This window comes from Oryctolagus cuniculus, chromosome 15, assembly GCF_051225735.1.
Source record: "Oryctolagus cuniculus isolate XC-2025 breed Fujian yellow rabbit chromosome 15, ASM5122573v1, whole genome shotgun sequence".
Taxonomy (NCBI): domain Eukaryota; kingdom Metazoa; phylum Chordata; class Mammalia; order Lagomorpha; family Leporidae; genus Oryctolagus; species Oryctolagus cuniculus.
The window spans coordinates 52304962-52328405 of NC_142881.1; the positions used below are offsets into that span (position 1 = coordinate 52304962).

Genomic DNA, 23444 nt, shown 5'->3' on the forward strand with positions numbered 1-23444 from the left:
AAATACTTTCAATTGTATTTATAGTATCTGTGACAGAAAATTTGAATATCTGTGTGGCATGGCATGGAAAATATTTTCAAGTTCATCTTAATTAATGTGGAAACTAGAGTCTTTTGCACTATGTCAAATGCTCATAGCAACACAGCTACCCTAGAACTCTCAGGAGGAAGGTTTTAGAAATTTCTCTTAGAGCAGACTGACTTCAAAATATTTACTTTTAACATTTTCTTCAGAGATTTATTTTTAATCAAGACAATTCTGGATATATGATGAAAAGCAAAATTGAGTATCAGTATTTACTTTTTCTTAGTATTTAATCTGAGAAATAGAAGCTGCTGTATTTCTAGGTAAGTGTGGATTAAAATTACCGGGCATCCAAGTCTCCCCTGATAACTTCACAAAATAATAAGAATTTAACAACTGGTAGTGGGTGCTACTCTGAAAATCCCCACCTACCAGTACAAAAACACCTCTTTATTTTTATAAATGAATTGGATGACAGTAATTTCAAGGATAAAAAATATTATTACAGGACCTGTATGAAGAGACAAATTAAGGCATCTGACAAATATGACATCAAAGGAACATCTTATTTCAATACACTCACCAAATATCCATATGAGCCTAGAAGTCTGCTGTGTATGCTAAGTGCCACAGACACCAGGGTGGGACATGCATCTCAGCATGAGGTGTAGCACTGCACACAATGTTTAATTAATGGATGGAGGCGGCAGCACCTTGTTAGGAAGGCTGGCAGTGGGAGAAGTTAGAGCAGCATTTGGGAATCAGTATGGTTCCGAATGTACATCCTGGAACGCTGCAGTTTTCTGAAGTACTATTATTAGATGAGGCACAGTTAGGGAATAGCATTAGAAAATCCAACTCTTAAAATGGTTCTGGGTTAGCATCCACCTTGAGTCTCTGATTGGGCTATAAACTGATACAAAGCAAAATGAAAATGACAAGGCACCGTCCACTGCAGTCTCTTCCTTCAACGCTAGCAAGAATTCAGGGGAAAGAAACAGCAGGCCATGCTTGGCAACACATTTTAGTCTATAAAGAAACAGAGCTTGTTGAAAAATAAACAAATTTCACAAGTTATTTTAAAATTAGGATACTGCATACAGTCCAGATTGAAAAATTTGCCTTAATATGTATTTATAGCTCAGCATATTTGCCAACTTTATTTCAAAAATACAGTACATACTTGCACTTGGCTATCAACAGGAACATCTGTTAACAAGCCAGGTGATATTAGTCAGCATTATTGGGCTGGGAAAATAGGAAAAGCTTCCTTCAAATGAGCTGAGCAGAAACAAGGCTTTGTGGAGTTCTACAGACGCCAGCCAATCACCTTGACTTTTACAGATATTATTCTTATTTGGAAATTATCTGAGAAGCACACACACACACACACACACACACACACACACACACACACAGAGAGAGCGCACTTCCATCTCTTGGTTTCCTCCTAAAAGCCTGCTATGGCCATGGCCATGGCCAGGCAAGTCCAAAGCCATGAATCAGGAACTCAATCCAGTCTCCCACAGGGGTAGCAGGAACACAACTACTTGAGCCTCCATGACTGTGTCCCAGGGTCTGTGTTAGCATAAAACTGCAATCAGGAACTTGACACTGAACCTGGACTCTGATGTGTGACACAGGTGGGTGCCCTAACCTGTGTTTTAACCATGAGGCCAAATGTCTGCCCCACTAATTATTTTCAAAGCCACAATATCCAGTGCTCTTCCAGTTGAGAGGTTTCTTAGTTCATTAGGACCAACGCCCCTACTCATACTGGGGAGGAAACCATGACGACTCAGGAGGGTGAACTTTTCTCAGGCCACAATGTCACCACTGCTGGCCATACTTGAGACCAGAACTCAGACACTAAATAAAATAAAATTCACTCTTATTCACTGTTTTTCCAGCTGGTAAGATCTTGCTCGTATCCTACCTACATTACTCTGTCCACAATTAATTCAAGTTTGCTTACTTGAATGAAAGAGTCTCTTTTGGGGCTGGCACTGTGGCACAGGGGGTAAGGCACCATATGGGCACTGGTTTCAAACTCAGCCACTCCACTTCTTATCCAGCTCTCTGCGATGGCCTGCGAAATTGGCGGAAGATGGCCCAAGTCCTTGGGCCCCTGCACCCGCATAGAAGACCAGGAAGATGTTCCTGGCTCCTGGCCTCAGATTGATCCAGCTGCAGCTGTTGCGGCCATATGGGGAGTGAACCAGTGGATGAAAGACTCTCTCTGCCTCTCTGTAAATCTGCCTTTCAAATAAATCTTTAAAAATAATAGAGTCTTTTTTTTAAACTTCATCCTTATTAGGTCATCCTGATTATGTGGGGAATGAAGCCAAAGAGAAGAGGTCCTTGCAGTGCTGGCCTCTGAGCAAGGTTCAGAGATGTTTTTCTGTCTCTAAACTTGGGGGGCTGATGGGTCCCAGGTCCGTTTCTGGAATGCAACAAGGTAGCCACAGCAGTGAGAGGTCCTCGGTGGGAGGTGGCTGGGGAGACAGCCGTATCTATCTTCTGGAAAACCAATGGGTTGGGCAGTGAAACTTTCTATGAAAAATGCTACCCTCTGCTTTGAGAGTTGCCCCCATATGGCCTCCTGACATTTCGGCTCCCTCCCTCCCTCCGTCTCACCCACAACACCCAATCACTACTCTTCATTTCATTAGAGAGAAGAGAAGCTCTGGTGCAGAGAACACAACGTAGTTCACCTGTCTGGAGAATACACGGCACTTTCCTCCGTCGAGTCCACCAGGAATTCAGTCTGTGCACCAATGACACCCTTCCCCCAGCCCACTCCACGCAGAACAGGAGAATGGCAGATCTTTCCGTCCTTGGGTTTTCCAAGTCTTTCCCTGCCATCCACATGTCATTCACATAATACTCAAGAGAAGAAACCCAAGTCAACACTGAATGGGAGAACAAAGGAGTCTGTGTCTTCGCTGGAGACAAGACAGCCCTCTGACTGGGGAGGAAAGCGGCTCAGAAATCAAGTTGCCTGTGCACCTCGTTTCAGAAAAGATACTTTCTCCCAGAGGAATCCCTAGGGTTTCTTTCTAGCCCTCCTATGTGACTAGTAGGCACACCCCCCCGCCCCCAAGATGGGGCCTGGACTTCCCACATACTCTTTCCTCTGTCTATTGTAGCCAATTCAGCATGTCTTTGATAAATGGTGCAAAATGACTGACAGGTCATCTTGCTTCTGGAGACTGGTGTCTGTATCCAGGGAGTGGGAAATAAGGTGATTTCTAATCCATATACGCATTAACCCCCCGGTTGCACACCCAGGCATCTACTCAAGTCTGTCTGTCTTGCTTGACTCTTGTGTCCCTAATTTCCCTTCACAAAGATGTCCTCTATTTGCAAAGAACCATTCACCTCCATGTGATAATTCAGTGGCATGAGCAATGCATCTCTACTCTTTATTCCTTACAACCTCTGTCCATGGCTTGTGCTTAGCAGAGAACTCCTGCCGTATACGTGAAGTGCTAGCATTCCCTACAGACCAACAATTACTTCTTATGGAAGCAAAGCAAAGTCAGTCCAATCAGACCTCTACTCAATTTACTTCCCTGCCAGATGCTCCATCAGGGGTCAACCTTCACCTTCACTTCTCCTCTCTAGAAACTGTGTTTCTTTTAAGGTGCTCACATGGTGTTCTGGTACAATACTCTGGAAAAAGGAAGTTTGAGTCTCAACCCATACACCTGTCACTGGACTGCATTGGGATCAGGGTACAGAAGACAAACTAGCCCATCAGCTTTATGAAGGCAGGGAAAACGTGGTCTTGATCTTTCACCTGCTGGGTTTGGCCCACAGCAGACATCAGTTACTGGTTGAGTGAATAAGTGCAATGAATAACAAATGTGGTAGTAAATCAAAGTGCTATTTTCTTTTAGATAGAGAAATTAGAAGCACAAATGTTAAAGAGACTACCTAAGTCAACCAGCTAAGCACAGAATCTGGGATTAAATGAAATCCTAAGTCTCAGTTTTTTACCTTTGGTAAATGCGTCTCACAGAATCAGCAACAGGCCATAAGCACCCAGCTAGAAAGATTTGTGAGTTTTAAAAGTTTCTTAATAAAAAAAGTTGAGAAGTGGGTATGTTGTGTAGCAGGGTAAGCCACTGCTTGGGATGCCCACATCACATACTGGAGTGCCTGGGGTCAAGTTCTGCTTCTGACCTGGCTTCCTGCCAATACTCCTGGGAAGCAGCAGATGATGGCCCAAGTACTTGGGTTGCTGCCATCCACATGGGAGACCCGGATGAAGTTCCTGCTCCTGGCTTCAGCCAGCCTTGCCCCAGCTGTTGCAGGTATTTGAGAAGTAAATCAGCAGGTGGAAGAGCTCTCTCTCTCTCATGCACTCTCTCCTCCTTTCTGTCATTCTGTCTTTCATTTAAAAATATATAAACCTTTAAAAAATTAAATGTGATAAAATACGCATAAAATCTTTCCTCATAATTGTTTTTAGCGTGCACTTCAGAAGTGTTAACTACACTGATATTGTAGCATAAAAGACCTCTGTAAGGTGCTCATCTTATACAACTGAAAACCTGTGCCCTTTGAAGGCCAACTCCCCATGTCCTTCTCCCAACCCCCGACAACCACCATTCTAGTTTCTGTTCTTAAGATGTGGACTGCTCTGGACATCTTATATAAATGGAATCAGACAATATTTGTCCTGTTGTGACTGGCATAGTCCACTCAGCATAATGTACTCAGGTTCATGGATGTCACAACTTAAAACACACCTTCCTACTTTTTAAAGGTTGAATAATATTCCATCATTTGTTTATACTATATTTTTAAAAAATATTTATTAATTTGGAAGAGAGAATGTGTTGTGCCCCCATCACTTATTCACTCTCCAAATGTCTGCAATGCTCAGGGCTAGGTGAGAGTCAAAGCTGGGAACTGGAATGCAACCCAGATCTCCCATGTGCATAGCAGGAACCCATTACTTGAGCCTTTACCACTGTTCCGTAGGGTCTGAATTGTCAGGAAGCTGGTGGCAGGAGCCAGAGATGGGAGTTGAACCCAGCTACTCTGATATGGGATGCAGGCATTTTAACTGCTGAATTCTTGCTCCATATACCACATTTTATACTACACTTTAAAATTTATGCATCCATCAATGGATATGTGTGCTGCTCCCACCTCTTGCTATTGTGAATAACGTTGCCATGAAGATGGGTGTGTAAGCATCATGGGATCCCCCACTTGATTGTTGGGGATGTATCCGAGAAGTGGGACTGCTTAGTGATACAGTTCTATTTTTAATTTTTTTGACATACCTCCACATTTTCTTTTCCATAGTGGCTACACCATTACACATTCTTACCAACAGTACATACAGGTAGACAAATTTGTTTTTAAATTGGATACTATCAGTTTTAGTATCAAAGGGACCACAGAGCTCATCTTGCAGTACCAAGTAGTGATTCTTGAAATTGAACTCAATAAGAATCCTACATCTTAAGTCTTGTTGCTTTAATTAAAAACAGGCACTATTTAAATACACATTGAAGATTTATAACTGGGGGTTGTCACCCCATTTTATGAAGAATGAATGTAGCAGTCATGAAATAAAGGCAACAAAGACAAAGCCAGGGTCAAACCAGTAAAGGTATCTGGGAAAGTATTTGCATACCCTGAAAATAAGCATCAGCATGGACGTGAATTGTGCTCTTACCCTGGTTTTGGCATCGATTTTAGCTCCTCGATCAAGCAACAGCTTTACCATATTTGCATTTCCTCTTTTTGAAGCCACATGTAAAGGAGTGATGTCATTCTGTAGAAGAACAGGAAAAAAAAAAGAGCACAGGTTTGATATCACTCAGTTTAATTAAAACATTGCTTCCTCAACGTCCCCTAACACATTCCCAATATTTTCCTTTTTTAAAAAAAGCTATTATGAATAATATGCTTCCCAACAGTTCTCGCAGAAAATAATTTTCCTTGGGACACTCAAAAAATGGTGAATTTAAGGGTACCAGTCTGTAGGGGAAGACGAGTTAATTTCAACCACTCAAAGTAACTGATGGATGAAATGTTTTTGTTTTGCTTTAAAATCCTGCATTTTTAAGTCCCTGTGTTTTCCTGTAACTCTGTGTGATACACACTGGCTAATGAGCAGTTGACTCACAGTGGCTGGATAAGGGCACACTGACTTACAGGAGTGTCCTGTGACTGAGCCTCCCCTGGGTTCAGTAGGAGCATCAGGTTCTTAAAGAGAGACAATGGCAACTCAAATGGGGAAATCTGTCAAATCCAACACAGTCCTCTGTCTTTCCAGGCTCATGCTGGGTAAATAAGTGGACTGGCATGAGTTACCCAGCTTACAGAAAACCGTGATTAAAAGAAAACGAAATAAAACCTACTCTCATGGAAGAGCCAAATTGTTACATGGATCTGACATTCCAACTGTGTTCCTGATTTCCATGGTAGGCCACCACTCTTGTCCCCGCCATGTATCTTACAGGGGCTATGATGGCTTCCAGACTGCTTTGGAGTACATATATCTTGGGGGGAAAAATCACATCTTTGTGCAGCAATACAGGTTTAAGCTCTGTTATTCACAAAGGTCGATCACATCCTAAACAAACTAGACTCATTATACAGTGATAGCTTGATGACAGGGACAACAGCAACCAGGGACAGATGTCCTCCTGTTGTCAGGGATTGTGCTAAACTCTCCACCGTCTCATTTCATGCTCATAGCCCTCAGAAAGCTGTATACAATCTGACCTACAATCCCCATTTAACAGATGCAGACATGGCTGACAGCACCAGGATTTGACTTTTCAATACTTAACACATATGAATTTAGGGAAAAATACTTTATAAGGAAAAATTGCATACATACATGAAGTCTAAGTGAAAACTATATGAACTGCAAGTGCCCTCAGCCTGGTTCCAAAAATATTGACCTTTTGCCAGTATTATCGATCTAAACCGCCAGACTCGTTTGCTTCTTTTTTTGCTGTAGGAGCTTAAGGAGAAAGCAACTCTCAGCCATCATGTATTTCATCATTGAAACTGCGACTGATTACCTCTAACAGATATGCCTACGTCAAAGAAACCACAATACCATTATCATAAGGAAGACAATAAAATATAATAAAATAGCACCTTCACCTCCACCTATGTTTAGATTCTTTCATCGTCTCCAACTATCTTAGCTTGGCTGTTCAAATTTGTAGGCCCACATATTGCAGTAGGTTGAAAGGTTCTTTAAGTCTCTTTCAATCTCCACAACTCCACTAACTCATCCATGTCTATTTTTATTAAAGAAAACTGGGTCCTTTTTCATGAAGAATTTTTCATAATCCGGGTCTGACTCATTGCATCCTCATGGACTGTTACCATAGCATTTCGCCACTTCTCTCTTCTGGAAACTTTTCTAGTGAAATGTTTTTTGACAACTGCCCATTCTCCCCCAAATGGAGAGAAGGTGCATTCTTTTTCTCTCATTAATATGCTGAAATACAAATTCACAATTATTCTCATATAATAATCAAGAATTAGTCTCATTATTCTCAGATACAAAATATAAAGCAGTGACTAATTCATTAAATCAAAGAAAAAGAGAGACCAGAATAAAACAAATTTGTCTTAGTAATGCCTATGGGGAGGGGAGAAAAAACTGGCATTATTGCTCTAGACCAGGGACACGCGAACTCTCTGCTACGGGCCAGATGGCAAATAGTGTCTGATGCATCCACTCAAGTCTGCCATAGCAACACAAAAGCAGCCACACACAATATGTAAAGCAATGGCAGTGGCTGTGCTGCAATATAATTTCACTTACAAAAACAGGCAGCAGCTTGGATTTGGCTTGCAGGCAGCAATTCACCGACCCCTGCTCAGACCTAACAGCCATGGCTGAAGGTTTCTGCTGCGAATCACAGGTTGCAAAAGAGGAGACCAAACTCTACCTTGCACTGTGCGTGCTCTGCTCCTCTTTGCAGAGGACTACTCTGCTGTGTGAATGAAAGGTGGCAGAGGGAAATAACCTTTGTGACGGCACTGGGATTCTCTCTGGCTCTGCTGTGTTTTCCAATTGCAAGTGTGGGTTGCTCCAGTGCCCAAACCGCTCAGCGGATGTGCTCTAGAGCTGAGGCAGCATGGTGGGTGTCACATTAGGAGTGCTCCAAACACAGGTGAGCTCCCCGGGCACCAGTGGGAAACGAGACTCGCGACTCCCCAGTGTGTGTAAGATCTCGCACACACTACTTCCCTTTAAAAATGCACCCTTGCCTGATTGAGAAGGACTTAATTAACCTTCATCCCATCACGCTAATTTTAGTAAGAGGAAGATCTCCTCCTAATTCTGCTGTCTTTCATATTGATGTGCTCTCTCACATTGTGGACATGCACGTGTCAAAAGGACACCTCAGATTCCTCACCCACACATTTTTCTACACTCCCCCACCCTTCCCAGAGGAATGCTTCATGTTTCTAAGGCATTTGAGTGTTGTAAAGGGCTTACTCTCCTCTGATGGCATTTTACTCTCGCAACAATCCTGCCAGACAGGATAAACATTAACCCCATATGATAAATAAAATGAAGCATAGTAATTTTATGGGTTAAGTAATTTTATAATAATAGTGATTTATAATAGTAATTTTATAGATTAAGAAGCAGTTAATTAGAGTCAGGGTCTGATTTCTGGTTTCCAGACCCTCTTGCTGTGGTACTTCTGGGCTGGGGGCAGAATGTCTCTGTAGAAAGACTACTGCTTCCTGTCTCTGCCCAGGGGAGCTGCTAACTGACCTGCACACTTTTTCATTCCCTGCAACTTGGAAGAAATCAAAATGAAAGCAATACAGTCAGACTACTAAATGGACTGTTTGTATTCTGATTTCTTGGTTAATAAAAATACAGGCTGGCGCCATGGCTCAGTAGGCTAATCCTCTGCCTTGCGGCGCTGGCACACAGGGTTCTAGTCCTGGTCGGGGCACCGGATTCTGTCCCGGTTGCCCCTCTTCCAGGCCAGCTCTCTGCTGTGGCCAGGGAGTGCAGTGGAGGATGGCCCAAGTGCTTGGGCCCTGCACCCCATGGGAGACCAGGAGAAGCACCTGGCTCCTGCCTTTGGATAGGCGCAGTGCGCCGGTCGCAGCGCGCCAGCCGCGGCGGCCACTGGAGGGTGAACCAACGGCAAAGGAAGACCTTTCTCTCTCTCTCACTGTCCACTCTGCCTGTCAAAAATAAATAAATAAAAATAAAAATACATTATGCCCTACTATGCCCAAGGCCTAGTGCTACCTGTCCATTCTCTAAGCAAGTAGAAGAATTATAGAATCCTAATACATCAAAAGAGTACAGTGATGTGAGAGACAAAAAGTCGTGTTTGAGAGGAGCCTCATTTGCTGCCTAGTGAATGTTTCCTGATTTTTGGGATGCAGTTTGCCAGAAAGTCCTCCAAATCTGCACCCACAGGTCCAAGGCAGTGTGGCTGCCTTGGTAGGAAGAGCAAGAATGCAAGCAAAGATCCAGCCGTGAGGTCAGACACACTGCCTAAACCTGCAGAACAAAGACCCCGAGTGCCAGCAGAGCCAAGCACAGAACCAAGGGCAGCAGCGGCCAGGCAGGAGGGCGGCGGTGCTGCTGGTGTGCAGAGGAAGCCGAGGGTGGAGCCCTAGCTCTTAGCAAAGTGCTCAGGGACCCTCACCCTCACTCTAAGCCTAAGGCCACGGCAGCCCTCCCCCAGAGGAGCCTGAAGCATGAAACAGCGTAAACTCAGCTCATCTCTACCTCACCCATTTGCAGCTTGGCAGAAGAAAAAAGACTGATTTTCACACAAAAGCACTACTTGACTCAGTCCTACACATGACATGCAGTATTCTACCCAATGGAAACAGGTGCACAACATGCAGGAAACGAGAGAACCACAGCAAAGATGTGGGGTGTCTAAGAAAAGAGTCAAATGGAAATATTCGCTAAGAAAAACCGCAATATTAGAGATGGATTCCTCTTTAGGTCTTTCAGTAAACTTCACATAACTGAAGAATGAATCAGTGAACTTAAAGACAACCGAATAATAATAATAATAATAATAATAATAATAAAACAGAAAAGAAAGAGCTGCAGAACAACACAACACAATGCAGCTGATGGGGGTTGTCCAAGGAGAAGCGACAGAATGGAACAGAAAAATGTCTGAAGAGCTATAATGTTCAACAATTGCCTCAAAATAATGACAGACACGAAACCACACTCAGGGAATACTGACAAGACAAACAACAAACAAAGCAGCTCCATAACTAGCTACACCAAACTGCTGAAAAGGAAAGAAAAAAATCTTGAGGGAGCCAGAGGGAAAAGGGACACATTTCAGAGTCAGCCTCGGGTGCCATGGGTTAGGACAAGGACACTGCTTGCAACACCCTCATCCTACACTGGAGTGCAGGGTCCTGGCTGCTCCACTTCCAATCCAGCCTCCTGCTTATGTGTCTGGGAAGACAGCAAAAAATTGTCTAAGTGTTGGGGCCCTGACCAGGAAATGAAGATAGAAATCCTGGCTCCTGGCTTTGGGCTGGTCCAGCCTTGGCTGTTGTGGCCATTTTAGGAATGAACTAGCAGTTGGAAGCTCTCTCTGTCATTCTGATTTTCAAAGAAAATACACAAATTGTTTTTTAAAAGGACACATTTCCTAGAGAGAAAAAAAGATAATAAGCATTGGCAGAGTACTCATCAGAAATTATGCAATCCAGGAAACAAGTGACATCTTTCTCTTTATTTTATTTTATTTTTATTTTTTGACAGGCAGAGTGGATAGTGAGAGAGAGAGACAGAGAGAAAGGTCTTCCTTTTGCCGTTGGTTCACCCTCAATGGCCGCCATGGCCGGCGCGGCTGCGGCCGGCACACTGCACTGATCCGATGGCAGGAGCCAGGTACTTATCTTGGTCTCCCATGGGGTGCAGGGCCCAAGCACTTGGGCCATCCTCCACTGCACTCCCAGGCCACAGCAGAGAGCTGGCCTGGAAGAGGGGCAACCAGGACAGAATCCGGCACCCCGACCGGGACTAGAACCTGGTGTGCCGGCGCCGCAAGGCGGAGGATTACCCTACTGAGCCGCAGCGCCGGCCACGTGACATCTTTAAATACTGGAAACAAATTACTGCCAAATGAGAATTCTATACTCTGTGAAAAGTACCTTTTAAAAAACTCAAGGAGAAATCAAGATTTTTTGAGAGGAATTAAACCTTAGAAAATTCATTTCCAACAGATCTAAAATACAAAGAATGTGGAAGGAAGTTCTTCAGACAGTAGGAATATGATAACCAACAGAAAATTGTCTACACAGACATGAAGAGCTCTTTAGACAGCAAAAACAAAGGTAAATATAAGAGAAAATGGATGAACTAAAGCAACAACAATGAACTATGGAGTTTACAATATATGCAAAAATAAAACATAAAACCCTAACTGAACACAGATGGAAAGGAGGCATATACCGCTACCAGGTCCTGGTATATTACTCAATAAAAAGACACAAAAGTTTGAAAATATGATCTATTGTATCTAAGCACTGTAAAAGATACTGGCTCAAATATTAACAACCTATCTCTCAGTGGTGAAACTACAGATGACTTTATGCTTCTTCATGCTTTTCTAAAACATTGCACAATTGTATGGTGTAACAAAAGGGCCATATGTTAGGATTCATCTACGTTACCATCTATCATCATCACCCTCTCCTGTCTTAACTATCATTTGTGTTCCTGAAAGTCAGAGTCTTTCCTACCATCTTCCCTAGTGGCTGAGTGTTTAATATTTTTATTTATTTGAAAGGCAGACCGAGAAAGACAGAGTGAGTGAGTGAATGGGAGCAGTACCACCTGCTAGTTTATCACCCCAAATCCTCAACGGGTGGGGCTGGGCTAGAGCCCCATCCAGGCTGCCTGCCTGGGTGGCAGAGACCCAGCTGCCTCAGCTGCGACTGCTGCCTCCCAGGATCTGTATCAGCGAGAAGGTGGACCCAGGAGCAGGGCTGGACATCAGACCCAGGCACTCTGATAGCAGACCTGGCGTCTCACTGCACGTCTCAATTAGAGCAAAAGCCCACTCTGGGAAGTCTTTGTTTTTAACTGGATTGGAATTCTGAATTTATCCAGTCTAATAACCCATTTTACAGATGGGAAAGAGACCAGAGAAGTTAAGTGATTAAGCTGGAATCCCAGGGCTTGGGAGTTGGCCAAGATCCCAGGTTCCCAATCCTGGGCATTGCCCTTTCTGCCTCACTAACTCTGGCCTTATTCAAAACCCACCATTTTCATCACCAGCACACAGGCATCTTATTGGTACTTAGTTTTCCATCAAACTGTTCAATGTAGCAATCATTCACTCTTAAATGTCATAAAAAGCACACATATGATGAACCAGTGTCTTTCTGTAGTTTTCGCTTCTTTTCAATCCTTTTGAAATATGGTAAAGCCAAAAGTCACCGTACATATGAGGGAACTTCTAAAAATTCATGGAAAGAAAAAGTAAATTAAGTAAGTTATTTTGGCATAAAAAAATTGAAATCCACACATCCCTTAATAGGTCTCCCATTTCCATGAACTTTTTGAAGACCCTATGTAGCTACACAACAATGAAGGGAACTTACTTTTAGAAATATTAATATTTTTGGAAAATTAACAATTTTGACTGAATCAAATTATAGTGTAGAGAAAATTTAATTATCTCAGATTTGAACACCAATTATCTAATGGAGTACTTAACAAAACAACCTAGATCACTGCTGTGTCCCCCTACTGTGGGGACTTGAGTTCTCATTTATATTGCATTTCTAGGCTGTCTCAGTTTCTTCATTTTCTTCTATGCTAATCTTCTTCCACCTTGATTTTCAGGTCAGACTTTCTATGTGTAAGATATACTCTTTGCAAGCACAAACCACTGAAGCTGGAGAGTAAAATCCCACCAAAGAAGAATGAACTTTGGCTTCTGCTTTTAGGAAAATATGAAGCAAATCATCCAGACTAAGCTAAGTCTCTCAGGACTCATACAAATTCAATATACTGCATAATAGATTCATACTCATGTATGATAACTTATGTTGTATTTTTATGTTACATTATCTAATGTTACATTTGTATTTTATAGTGATGACTGTTTAAAATGAGATTGTCTAACTTCAAAAATAGAGACTAATTTTTATTGTACTTCCTATACTATAAAATGGTTGGGCAGAAAAACTCCATCCAGGTTCTAACTTCATTTCAATTCCATTTCCTGCATAGGTCTAGCACAAGGCCTATCCCAATGGGAATAGGGAGACTCGGCCCTATTTCTTACTCTTCTACATTCACTTTCCTGACAGATGAAACCTGTAACGCTCCTTGTCCTGTTTGAACTTATTTTCTCATCAGTGCAATGGACACAATATCCCCGCTGATACGAGGGGATATGCAAGAATTCATCTCAAAATAAGAAGGGAGTTCACATGCATTCCATCTCTCTCATTCCCTTTCATCCATACAGCAATGCTAAGCAGATGTTTTATGAGTTTTCCTTTATTTCACAAGTAAGGAACATCAGATCCAAACTATCAAACTTGCCAAAGGTCATATCGTTACCACGGTGCATCTGCCCCAAGTTCATGCATCCTTCAATCATCCACAGCATGCTATCCCTAGCTTCTTAGCAGGAGACCACATAACCAATTGTTACCATTATGGTGTGCTAAGAGAGAACAATCACAGTGTGCTAGGGTGGTGAGTGGTTAAGAGCTAGATTAATTAAGTCAAATGCCAGGCCCACTCCACACAAGCTACGTAACTCTAAGTACATTTATTTAAATATCTCTCTGTATCACAGGCTTCTAAACTGTAAAATTAGGCTAACAACAGTACCCATTTCATCAACCTGTCATGAGGATTAAATGAGTTAATAAGCATGGTGTCCTAATGTTTGGTGTTTAGCAAACACTATAAAATGGTTATGGCTTACTACCCTATTACTTATCATTTGGGCACTTAGAAATGTATGAAACAACTGCATTTCACAAGACAGCATGACATTTTGGCTACAGAAGATAAACAGAAATGAAGCAATCAATGAAAGCAGACAGTAGTAACTCAGATACTTGTCAGGATGGATGCAAAGGTAACAGAGAAGCATCTGCTTGGCACAAGCTAAGCCTAGGAGGACTTCTAGCACCTTATTGGGGCAAGCATAGGAGAGAAGAAAGAGAAGCCGTAGCTCACAGGACAGATACACACAGGATCTGACACGACATATGTGCTATTCACATGATAGAAACATGTGGAGTCCATACCACCTGGAAGGAACAATGCCTCGGCCAGGAAATGCCTGTCTGTTTCTTCCCTCTCAGCAGTTTCTGAAAAATCCAGCTGAGGTGGCAGTGAGGTGCACTTCATGTAGTAATCGCTAAAGCAAGGTCATTTCTGCCACTCCCCAAAGTGAAAGCAGGGTCATTTCCGGCCTTGCGGGTGATAGATGGCAGAGTTCCCATTGCATTAAAATGTATAAAGTACAGTTGATTACACGCCCCACCCCAGCCTTTTCTTTCAAAATATCTGCTAGAGGTTATCACTAAAGGAAAGAATGGGTGGATGCTATCACTCAATTTAAGATAATAAAAAATTAAATTATACAGCTATTTTAGAATGGTTCCTTGATATGTTCTCAACCAAAAGAAATTCTAAAATAATTAAATGTTGAGAGGGAATCCAGTATTTCCTACCAATTCTTACCACTTGTAACAATTATTGCCTGTAAGTTATTAGCTGTGGTGAAAAAAAAATCAAAGTAGCAAAACATGATGTCTGAAGATCAATACTTCAATGTGCACATGATTAGAATTTAAAACATGCATTTTGACTTGCTTTTCATCCTATTCTTATGCTTTGCCACTATTCCTAGTATAAACAGAAAGAGAAAAATGATTAGTAAATGGGTTCACAGAAAGAGAAAGATGTTTTAACAAAGATCACTACCATCCTCCTCCGTATCTCTTTTGGGAAGTCTTCTAGCCTTCAAGGGAAGAGTTTGTATCTGTTTAACCCCGGTACCAAGCAAGTATTCAATACATGTTTGATAATTAATGTTTAACAGTCACAGATTTTGATACGCCACAGGAAAAATACAGAACTGAATGCCTGTTCCCTGTGATGTCCTTGAGAGTCTCAAAATCTACTTTCTAATTTTTTATTGTTCACCACTGAAAATCTCCTTCAATAGTTTATTTCCAAAATAGTCTCATTGAGATGTAATTGATATATCATGGAATTCTACATTTTAAAGTGTATAATTCAGTGCTATACACAATCAGTATGCTCACAAGGATGTACAACTAGTGTCGAATTCTACAATGTTTTCATTACCTGCAAAAGAAGCTCTGTATCATTCAGCAGTCACTTTCCATCGTTTAGTCTCCCAGTTAACAGCTAATCTGTTTTCTGTCCCTGTGGACTGGCCTATTCTAGACCTTCTATACAGACGCAATCATAAGACACATGGCTGTTTTGGGCTCCTTTCTAGTTGTATATTGTTTTCAAGATGATCCAGTAATGGGGAGGGTTGTGGGTGGGAGGGACGGTATGGGGGGGAAAGCCATTGTAACCCATGAGTCGTACTTTGGAAATTTATATTCATTAAATAAAAGATAAAAAAAAAAAAAAGATGATCCAGTAGTGCCAGTGTATATGATACTTCATTTCTTTTTCTTTTGAGAATGCTTAATTTCTTAATACTTTAAAAAGGCCATACAATATTTACAAATGCTAATATTTCAATGATAAGAATTTGAGATGTCAATGATCTACCAAGGAAGATTCCCAAAAATTGAATATACTGGAAACACCCTAGCTATCACAGTCTGAAAAATACCTAGGATTTTTCTTTAGAAAATTCAACTCAGATGGTCTATTAAGTCATACAAGTATAACATGCTGCAGATTCTGCCTAGTATATTGATTATTTTAAACATGACCACCATTGCCAGTCAACCTCCATTCCCTTTCCTTTTGAGGCTTTAATGACACGAAATAGGTCATTTTAGACAAGTCTTCTTCTCTTCTCCAGTTTTGCTAACTGTTTGCTTATTCCATAAAAACTTTTCCCTTCATGTTTTCTGGATAAGGAGATTAAGTCCACATGGGTCTTGCTGAGATTGACTGAAAATATTAATGTCACTGACACTTCCTCAACCTCACTGCCCTCCAAGAAAGACCAACTAAATCCCATTTGATTAGCTACCTGATAGCGCTGGACTTCCCGGCAGCAGCAGCAGCAAACGTTTGGATATTTGACGTTTGTTGTGAAATCAGGCTCTCGGAGTTTGGATCTGTTCTGCTTCAAATAACCCAAAAGCTTTAGCACTTTTTCTTTTATGGATAATATGAAGCTGTTAGTCATTAATAACATCAGAGGCTTCCACTTGGATTAAAAGAGGGTAGTTCATCAGCATTTAGAGAAAGCACTGCCATGTCTTTTTCTGGCTCCCTCAAGTGCGTTAGTGCTGGGACAAGGCCCACCATACTTACAGCAAATATCCCAGACCTGCTTCTGCCCGTGCACACCCTCAGCTGACGCACGCACCCCAGCTACTGCCCCAGGAAAGGGGTAAGAAGACTGGAACCCAAGCTGACCTTGAATCGCTTTCCTCAACTACTAACTCCTATCTACCTTTGCAACACTGCACTTTGCAGCTGTCTGGGTCTTCAGGGACACTCAGTCTATTGGTCTTAATACACAATTTAAAAAATGTATGTACCAATTGTAACAAAACATGTAACCTTGAAATTTTCATCTTCACCAGTATTTGTACTGTCCCTAGTGTTAAGTACACTCACAATGTTGTACAACCTATCTTCACAACTCTTCGCTAAAAAAATGGAGAAGCTGGTATTGTGGTATAGTGGGTAAAGTCTCTGCCTGTGGCACTGGCATCCCTTATGGGTACTGGTTCATGTCCTGGATGCTCCACTTATTATTATTATTATTATTATTATTATTTGAAAGTCAGAGTTACAGAGAAAGGAGAGGCAGAGAGAGAGAGGTCTTCCATCTGATGGTTCACTCCACACAACTGGCCACAACAGCAGGAGCTGCAACCATCAGAAGCCAGGAGCCTCCTCCAGGTCTCCCACATGGGTGCAGGGGCCCAAGGACTTAGGCCATCTTCCATTGCCTTCCCAGGCTACAGCAGAGAGCTGGATTGGATATGGAGCAGCCAGGCCTCAAACCAGCACCCATATGGGATGCCAGCACCTCAGGCCAGGGCTTTAACCTGCTGCATCACGACATTGGTCCCAAGGCTCTCCACTTCTGATCCAGCTCCCTATTAATGCATCTGGGGAAATCCAGTGGAAGATGGTTAAAGTGCTGTGTCCTCTGCCACCCACATGGGAGACCCAGATGAAGCTCCTGGTTCCTGGCTTCAGCCTGGCCTAGCCCTGGCTGTTGTGGCCATGTGGGGAGTGAACCAGCATATGAAACACCTCTCTGTGTCTCTACCTCTCTCTGTAACTCTGCTTTCAGACAAATTAAATGGATTTTTTTAAAAACTGAAAACTCTATATCCATGAAATCCCTTAGCCCACAGCAACCAGGATTCCACTTCTTTCCTATGAATGTTACTTTTCTAGTTATCTCAGAAAGTAAAATCATAAAGTGTTTTGCTTTTTTGTGACTGGCTTACTTTAACGAACATAATGTCTTTCAAGTTCATGCATGTTCTAACATGCGTTAAAATTTTGTTCCTTTTTTTTTTTTTTTGACAGGCAGAGTGGACAGTGAGAGAGAGAGAGAGAGAGAGAGAGAGAAAGGTCTTCCTTTTGCCGTTGGTTCACCCTCCAATGGCCGCCGTGGCCGGTGCGCTGCGACCGGTGCTATGTGGCCAGCGCACAGCGCTGATCCGATGGCAGGAGCCAGGTACTTATCCTGGTCTCCCATGGGGTGCAGGGCCCAAGCACTTGGGCCATCCTCCACTGCACTCCCTGGCCACAGCAGAGAGCTGGCCTGGAAGAGGGGCAACCGGGACAGAATCCGGCGCCCCAACCAGGACTAGAACCCGGTGTGCCAGCGCCGCAAGGCGGAGGATTAGCCTAGTGAGCCGCAGCGCCGGCCCAAAATTTTGTTCCTTCTTAAGGCCGAGTATCATTCCAATGTATGTATATATCACATCTCATTAATCCATTCATCCATCCACAGAGACTTGGCTATTGTGAATAATGCCACTATGAATGTGAGTGTACAAATATCTTTTGCGACTCTGCTTTCAATTCCTTTTGGTATATACCCAGAAGTGGGATTACCTTGTCACAGGGTATTTCTATATTTAACCTTCTGGGGAAAGGCCAAATCATTGTAGCTACATGATTGGACAATCCCATCCGCATTCACCCAGCTTCCTTGTCTCTGTAGCCTTGACAATACTGGCTATTTTATTTTAGATTGGTCACCCTAATGAAGGTTCAATACATGTTTTTAAAATATGTCTTTCAGCATACATGTCAGGGTTTTTGAAATTCCAAAATCAATGAGGAATTTGAGGCACTGAAGATTGAACTGCTAAATGCCTTTCTATGCTATAAAATTATTTTAGAGGGGAAAAAGTGTTTGGTTTAAGAAAAAAGACAACTACTGATTTCTAACAGGCTTTACATGAGAGCAAATGTAATTAAAATGGAACCAATTCACAACCTATGTGATTCCTACTTTGTGCAGGCCCCATCAAACATGCATCATCTCATTTTATCTCCACAGCAACCCTTGAGATAAATGGGAGACTCAAAATCACAGATGAGCATACTGAAGTTAGCAGGGCAGGGAGTAGTGTTGCAGGTCACAAAACTAGAAAATGCCAGAGCTGAGACTTCAATGTCAGTTATCTGATTCTACAAGCTGGCCTGCCTTCTTCCAGAGGGTCTTAGAAGAGAAAATACATCCAGCTAGCAAGTCTCTTCTCAACTTGTAAAAATACTGGTTCAAGGTCTGAATCCTAATAACAGTCTCCACAAAGGAAATGCTACTGACAGAATTTCCCACCCCAAAAAAACAGTATAGACAAAGCTAATAGAAATATTAAATGCCTAAAATAAAACAGTAGCAAGTCCAACTCTGTCATGTTCAAAAAGAAGGACTTACGGATTCCTTTCATATTTCTTTGAAAGTGTTTATATTAATACTCATTCAAAAGTAGCCTGATGGGGCAGGCATTTGATGCAGCAGGTTGGGATGGCCACATCCTAAATCAGAGCTCTTTCATTTTGGATTCAGCTTCTTGCTTATGCACATCCTTGGAGGTAGCAGATGATGGACCAAGTACTTGGGTCCCTGCCATTGACATGGGAGACCTAGATGGAGTTCTGGGTGCATGGATTCAAACTGACCCAGTCCTGGCTGCTGTAAACTCTTGAGCTGTGAACCAGGAGAAGAAAGATTTCTATCTGTCTCTGCCTTTCAGATGAAAATAAAAATAAATAAATTTTTTAAATGTTAGGACTAGCATTGTGGCATAGTAGGCTAAGCCTCCACCTGTGGCACCTGCATCCCATAGGGGCGTCAGTTCATGTCCTGGCTGCTCCACTTCTGATCTAGCTCCCTGCTAATGCACCTGGAAAAGCAGCAGAAGATGGCCCAACTCCTTGGACCACTGCACCATGTGGGAGAATCCTGGCCAACGGGACAATTTGGGGAGAGATCCAGAGAGATCCAGAGAACGGAAGACCTCTCTATGTGTCTCTCCCTTTAACTCTGCCTTTCAAATAAATAAATACATCTTAAAAAAAAAGTTAGACACATCTTTGAATTCAGAGACAGAAATGGAACTGAAGAAGCCACTAAAATTCAACCGTAACCATTGCTTTCTATACCCTGAAGAAAATTATTTTATAATTTTAAATTATTTGAGTTGATCTAATGGTATTAGACATCCTACAAGGCTTCTAACAAGTGCTATAACTTTAATTATAATAATAAAATAAATCTGGGGCCGGCATTGTAGCATAGCAGGTAAAACTGCCACCTGTGATGCAGGCATCCTGTATAGGTACCGATTAATGTCCTGTCTGCTCCAATTTATCTCCCTGCTAATGACCTGGGAAAAGCACCGGAATATGGCCCATGTACTTGGGCTCCTGCACCCACATGGGAGACCTGGATGAAGCTTGTAGAGCCTGGCTTCTGCCTGGCCCAGCCCTGGCTGTTGTGGCCATCTGGGGGAGTGAACCAGTGGATGGAAGATCTGCCTCCTCCCTTCTCTCTGTAACTCTGCCTTTCAAATAAATAAAGAAATCTTTATAAAAACAAAACATGCCTTTGACTACCACATCAAAAATTCTTAAATACAAAGATATTAAGGAACATCAAAAATTTTCTACACTCTATCACTTCTGATAACCCTGGAACTAAATCAATTTTGGTGTTGAAGATTTTTCATTCCCCTCTAGAAATAAATCACCTCTTGCTGATGTCTGACATGTCAGTTAACTTGAAACTGCTGGTTCTCAGGGAACGTGTGCTTACTAGGTCTTTGGATAAATTAGATGCTTGCTGAAGCTTCAAATATGTCAAGAAATGAATATGGTGTCTTTGAAGTTTCTACAGAAAGATTGCTCTGGAAAAACAGAATTGGAGAATGGCTTCTCCGTGTGTACACGTAGCCTGAGGAGCTGGATCCAGGGACCAGAAGACTCAGCTATTGCTCAGGGCCAAGACTCCATTCTCCATTCTGGGTGCTGCTGCGTCCCCCTGCCCACTGCACTGACTTCCCCACTGCCCTGCCAGAGCCACCAGCTCTGACAGTCATGCACAGAGGCACACAGACATGAATCCGAAGGTCAGCATTCAAGTCCTGTTCTGCTACTCGGCTCTCCAAAGGACCTGGGACCAATAATTCCTTGGGCTTCCACTTGCTAATCTGTAAAAATGTCTGTTCTTACAGGTTTCAAATGATGTTTTCTACATAAAAATATTTTATGATTCATAAAATATTGGTAAATTCAAGATTATTAAGGAGTTATAAAAATGACTGTTGTAAGTCAATGCTTTTTTTTAAAGACTTCTCTGATTCAACGTTGGGTGATTTATATAGAAACAGATGTTCACAGCACGGCCTTGGTCAATATTTTCTAAATTTGCCTGTTCAGAAGAATCACCTGGGGAACTTGTGAAAAACACTCGTGTCAAATGCCCACTGGGGGACTTAATGAGTCAGAATTTTAACAGAGAAACTTCAAGAAACCTCTGCTAAGAAACTGTTGAAAATTTTGTTGCCGATTTTCAAAACTACTCCATGCAGGCAGAAGCCTGCTTTATATATGTTTCTTATCAGAAAAATGTGTTTTTGTTATAAGGTCATCAAGTCCCCAAATATCAGGAGTTATTATAAACCTGAAAGTCAAACAGAGAGAGAGAGAAAGAGAGAATGAATTTTCTACCTGCTGGTTCAATCCCTAAATGCCCACAACAGCCATGATTTGTCCAGGCTGAAACCATGAACCTGGAACTCAACCTGGGTTTCACATGTGGGTTTCACAATTTCTTGAACCAGTATTTGCTGTCTTCCAGGATGCACATTAGCAGGAAGCTGCAACTGAAGTGCTGCTGGGACTTGAACTCAGACACTCCGATGTGGGATGTGAGCATCCCGAGTGGCATCTTAACTACTATGCCAAATACCTGCCCCAAAGAATCCATTTCAAAGCATAATACTTAGGGGCTCAAAAATGTATTGATTTCATCTTACAATCCTGGCATAAGGAGAGAATCAATCTCCAGGTCTCCCCAGAACAGTGGCCGTCGGCTCTAGTTTACTTGTCATGACCGTGGATTAAGTCCAGAGCCACAGTAAGTATAAACAACGCAGGCTAAATTTAGTTTATCTTACTGTTTTTTGTTGTCTTGTTTTACTCTTCTGTTTCTTAGCCTAAGCTCTGCCACTTTAGAATTGTGTGGCTTTGCACTTAACCTCTTTGTTCATTGTATAAAATACAAATCCCATCCACACCTCACAGGATTCCTGGGGGGAAGAAATGAAACAGCGTGCAGGCGACCTGTTGCAGCACCTGGTACCTAGTAGTAAAGGAAAGCTATGATCTAAGTTAGTTTGAATTTTGCTCGATTTTTTTCCACCTCACATTTTAAAATCTTGGTAGTGAGAGTTGAACAGGTGATGAGGCCAAGGCAACTTCAGCTGGCTGACAAGGTCACAGCAGAAGATCTGTCTCAGCAAGGCATGAGAAGGACAGCTGTGGTCCTCTTGGTGGTTTTAGGTTTGATGGGAACTACAAGCTGGAGCTTCCTGGTGGTCCTGCTAATGATTGCTGTATTCCTAATTTTATAGAAGAGCACTTAGTCTCATAACCTCCAAAATGTCCATTGCCTTGTAGAATTTTAATCAAGCAGAATGTTAGTGTAGAAGAAAGGGTTAAGGCCACGTCCAAGCAAAAGGTTGAGCTGTTTGTAGAAAAGAATTAAAAGGCAACAGGCTCTCTGGTATATACTTCCCACTAGAATAAAGATAGATGTTAATAAAGCTTTAATTCACTATATGCTACAAATACTACAATGGTTAGGATGTCAAAACTGTAAAATAGATCTAAGTAAACCTTTAAATAAGCGCAATAAAAAAAATTAAACAATTACAGAAAAAATTGCAAAGAGGGGATACATTTTTAAAAGGGTCTGCTTTGAACTTGGGGCTTCTAGTAAAGATTAGATTAGGAAGGTACTATTCTAGCCTATGTAGCCAATTTCTGCATAGTTCAGCAGCACTGGAGGCCTTGGCTTGTGTGGGCAGCCTGTTATCTTGCACCTGTCTGTAATTGTAACCCATGCTCTGAGTATGCCCTTAAAAATCAAAAAAATTGTAATTAGAAAAAATGGACAACAGGCTTTTCATTGTAAGAAGAAAAAATCATTGCGTGGCTTATAATATAAAAATAAAAATAAAATAAATAAAAATAAAAATAAAATCTGGTGCTCAAAAGCCAGAGCCATGCCATCAGCCTTTGCTGGTCTCTGGCAAACAGGACTTTGGGGGCTTCCAGCCCAACTAGATGACACGCAGTGCCCTCTCCGGGGTGATCTCAGGCTGGGTGTGAACTCTTAGGCCTTCCTCCCCTTCCTGGGACATCTCATTGCTCTGTCTCTTGGCTGTAAGACATTCAAGGCAGCATGTGTCAGTCAGGGCATCACTGGCATGTTGGTTGGGACCAGTTATTTGCATGGTACTGTCTCATGTGTTGAAGCCACTTTGGACCACTGTAACAATCAAAAAATCCTTCTAGAACTTTCCAAGTACTCTAAAGAAAGAGACGCTCTCCGTCCCACTGGGGATCCAGGGGTCGAGGGAGACCCTAGAAAGGCCACGTCCAAGCAAAAGAGCATCACACAGGGCTGGCATGCTGCTCCCTACCTCCAGGTCTTTCTCCATGT

General features: G+C 42.2%; 1 protein-coding gene across 50 annotated transcripts in view; it reads right to left on the bottom strand.

Annotated features, from left to right (window-relative positions):
- The window catches only part of ANK3 (ankyrin 3), a 712348-nt gene that overhangs the window by 180381 nt on the left and 508523 nt on the right, over window positions 1-23444 (bottom strand). For all 50 annotated transcript variants that reach the window (XM_089314884.1, XM_089314922.1, XM_089314920.1 and 47 more), the window contains one exon: window positions 5723-5821. In XM_089314884.1, coding sequence (XP_089171010.1) covers window positions 5723-5821 — 99 coding nt within the window. The remainder of the gene's footprint in view (window positions 1-5722; window positions 5822-23444) is intronic.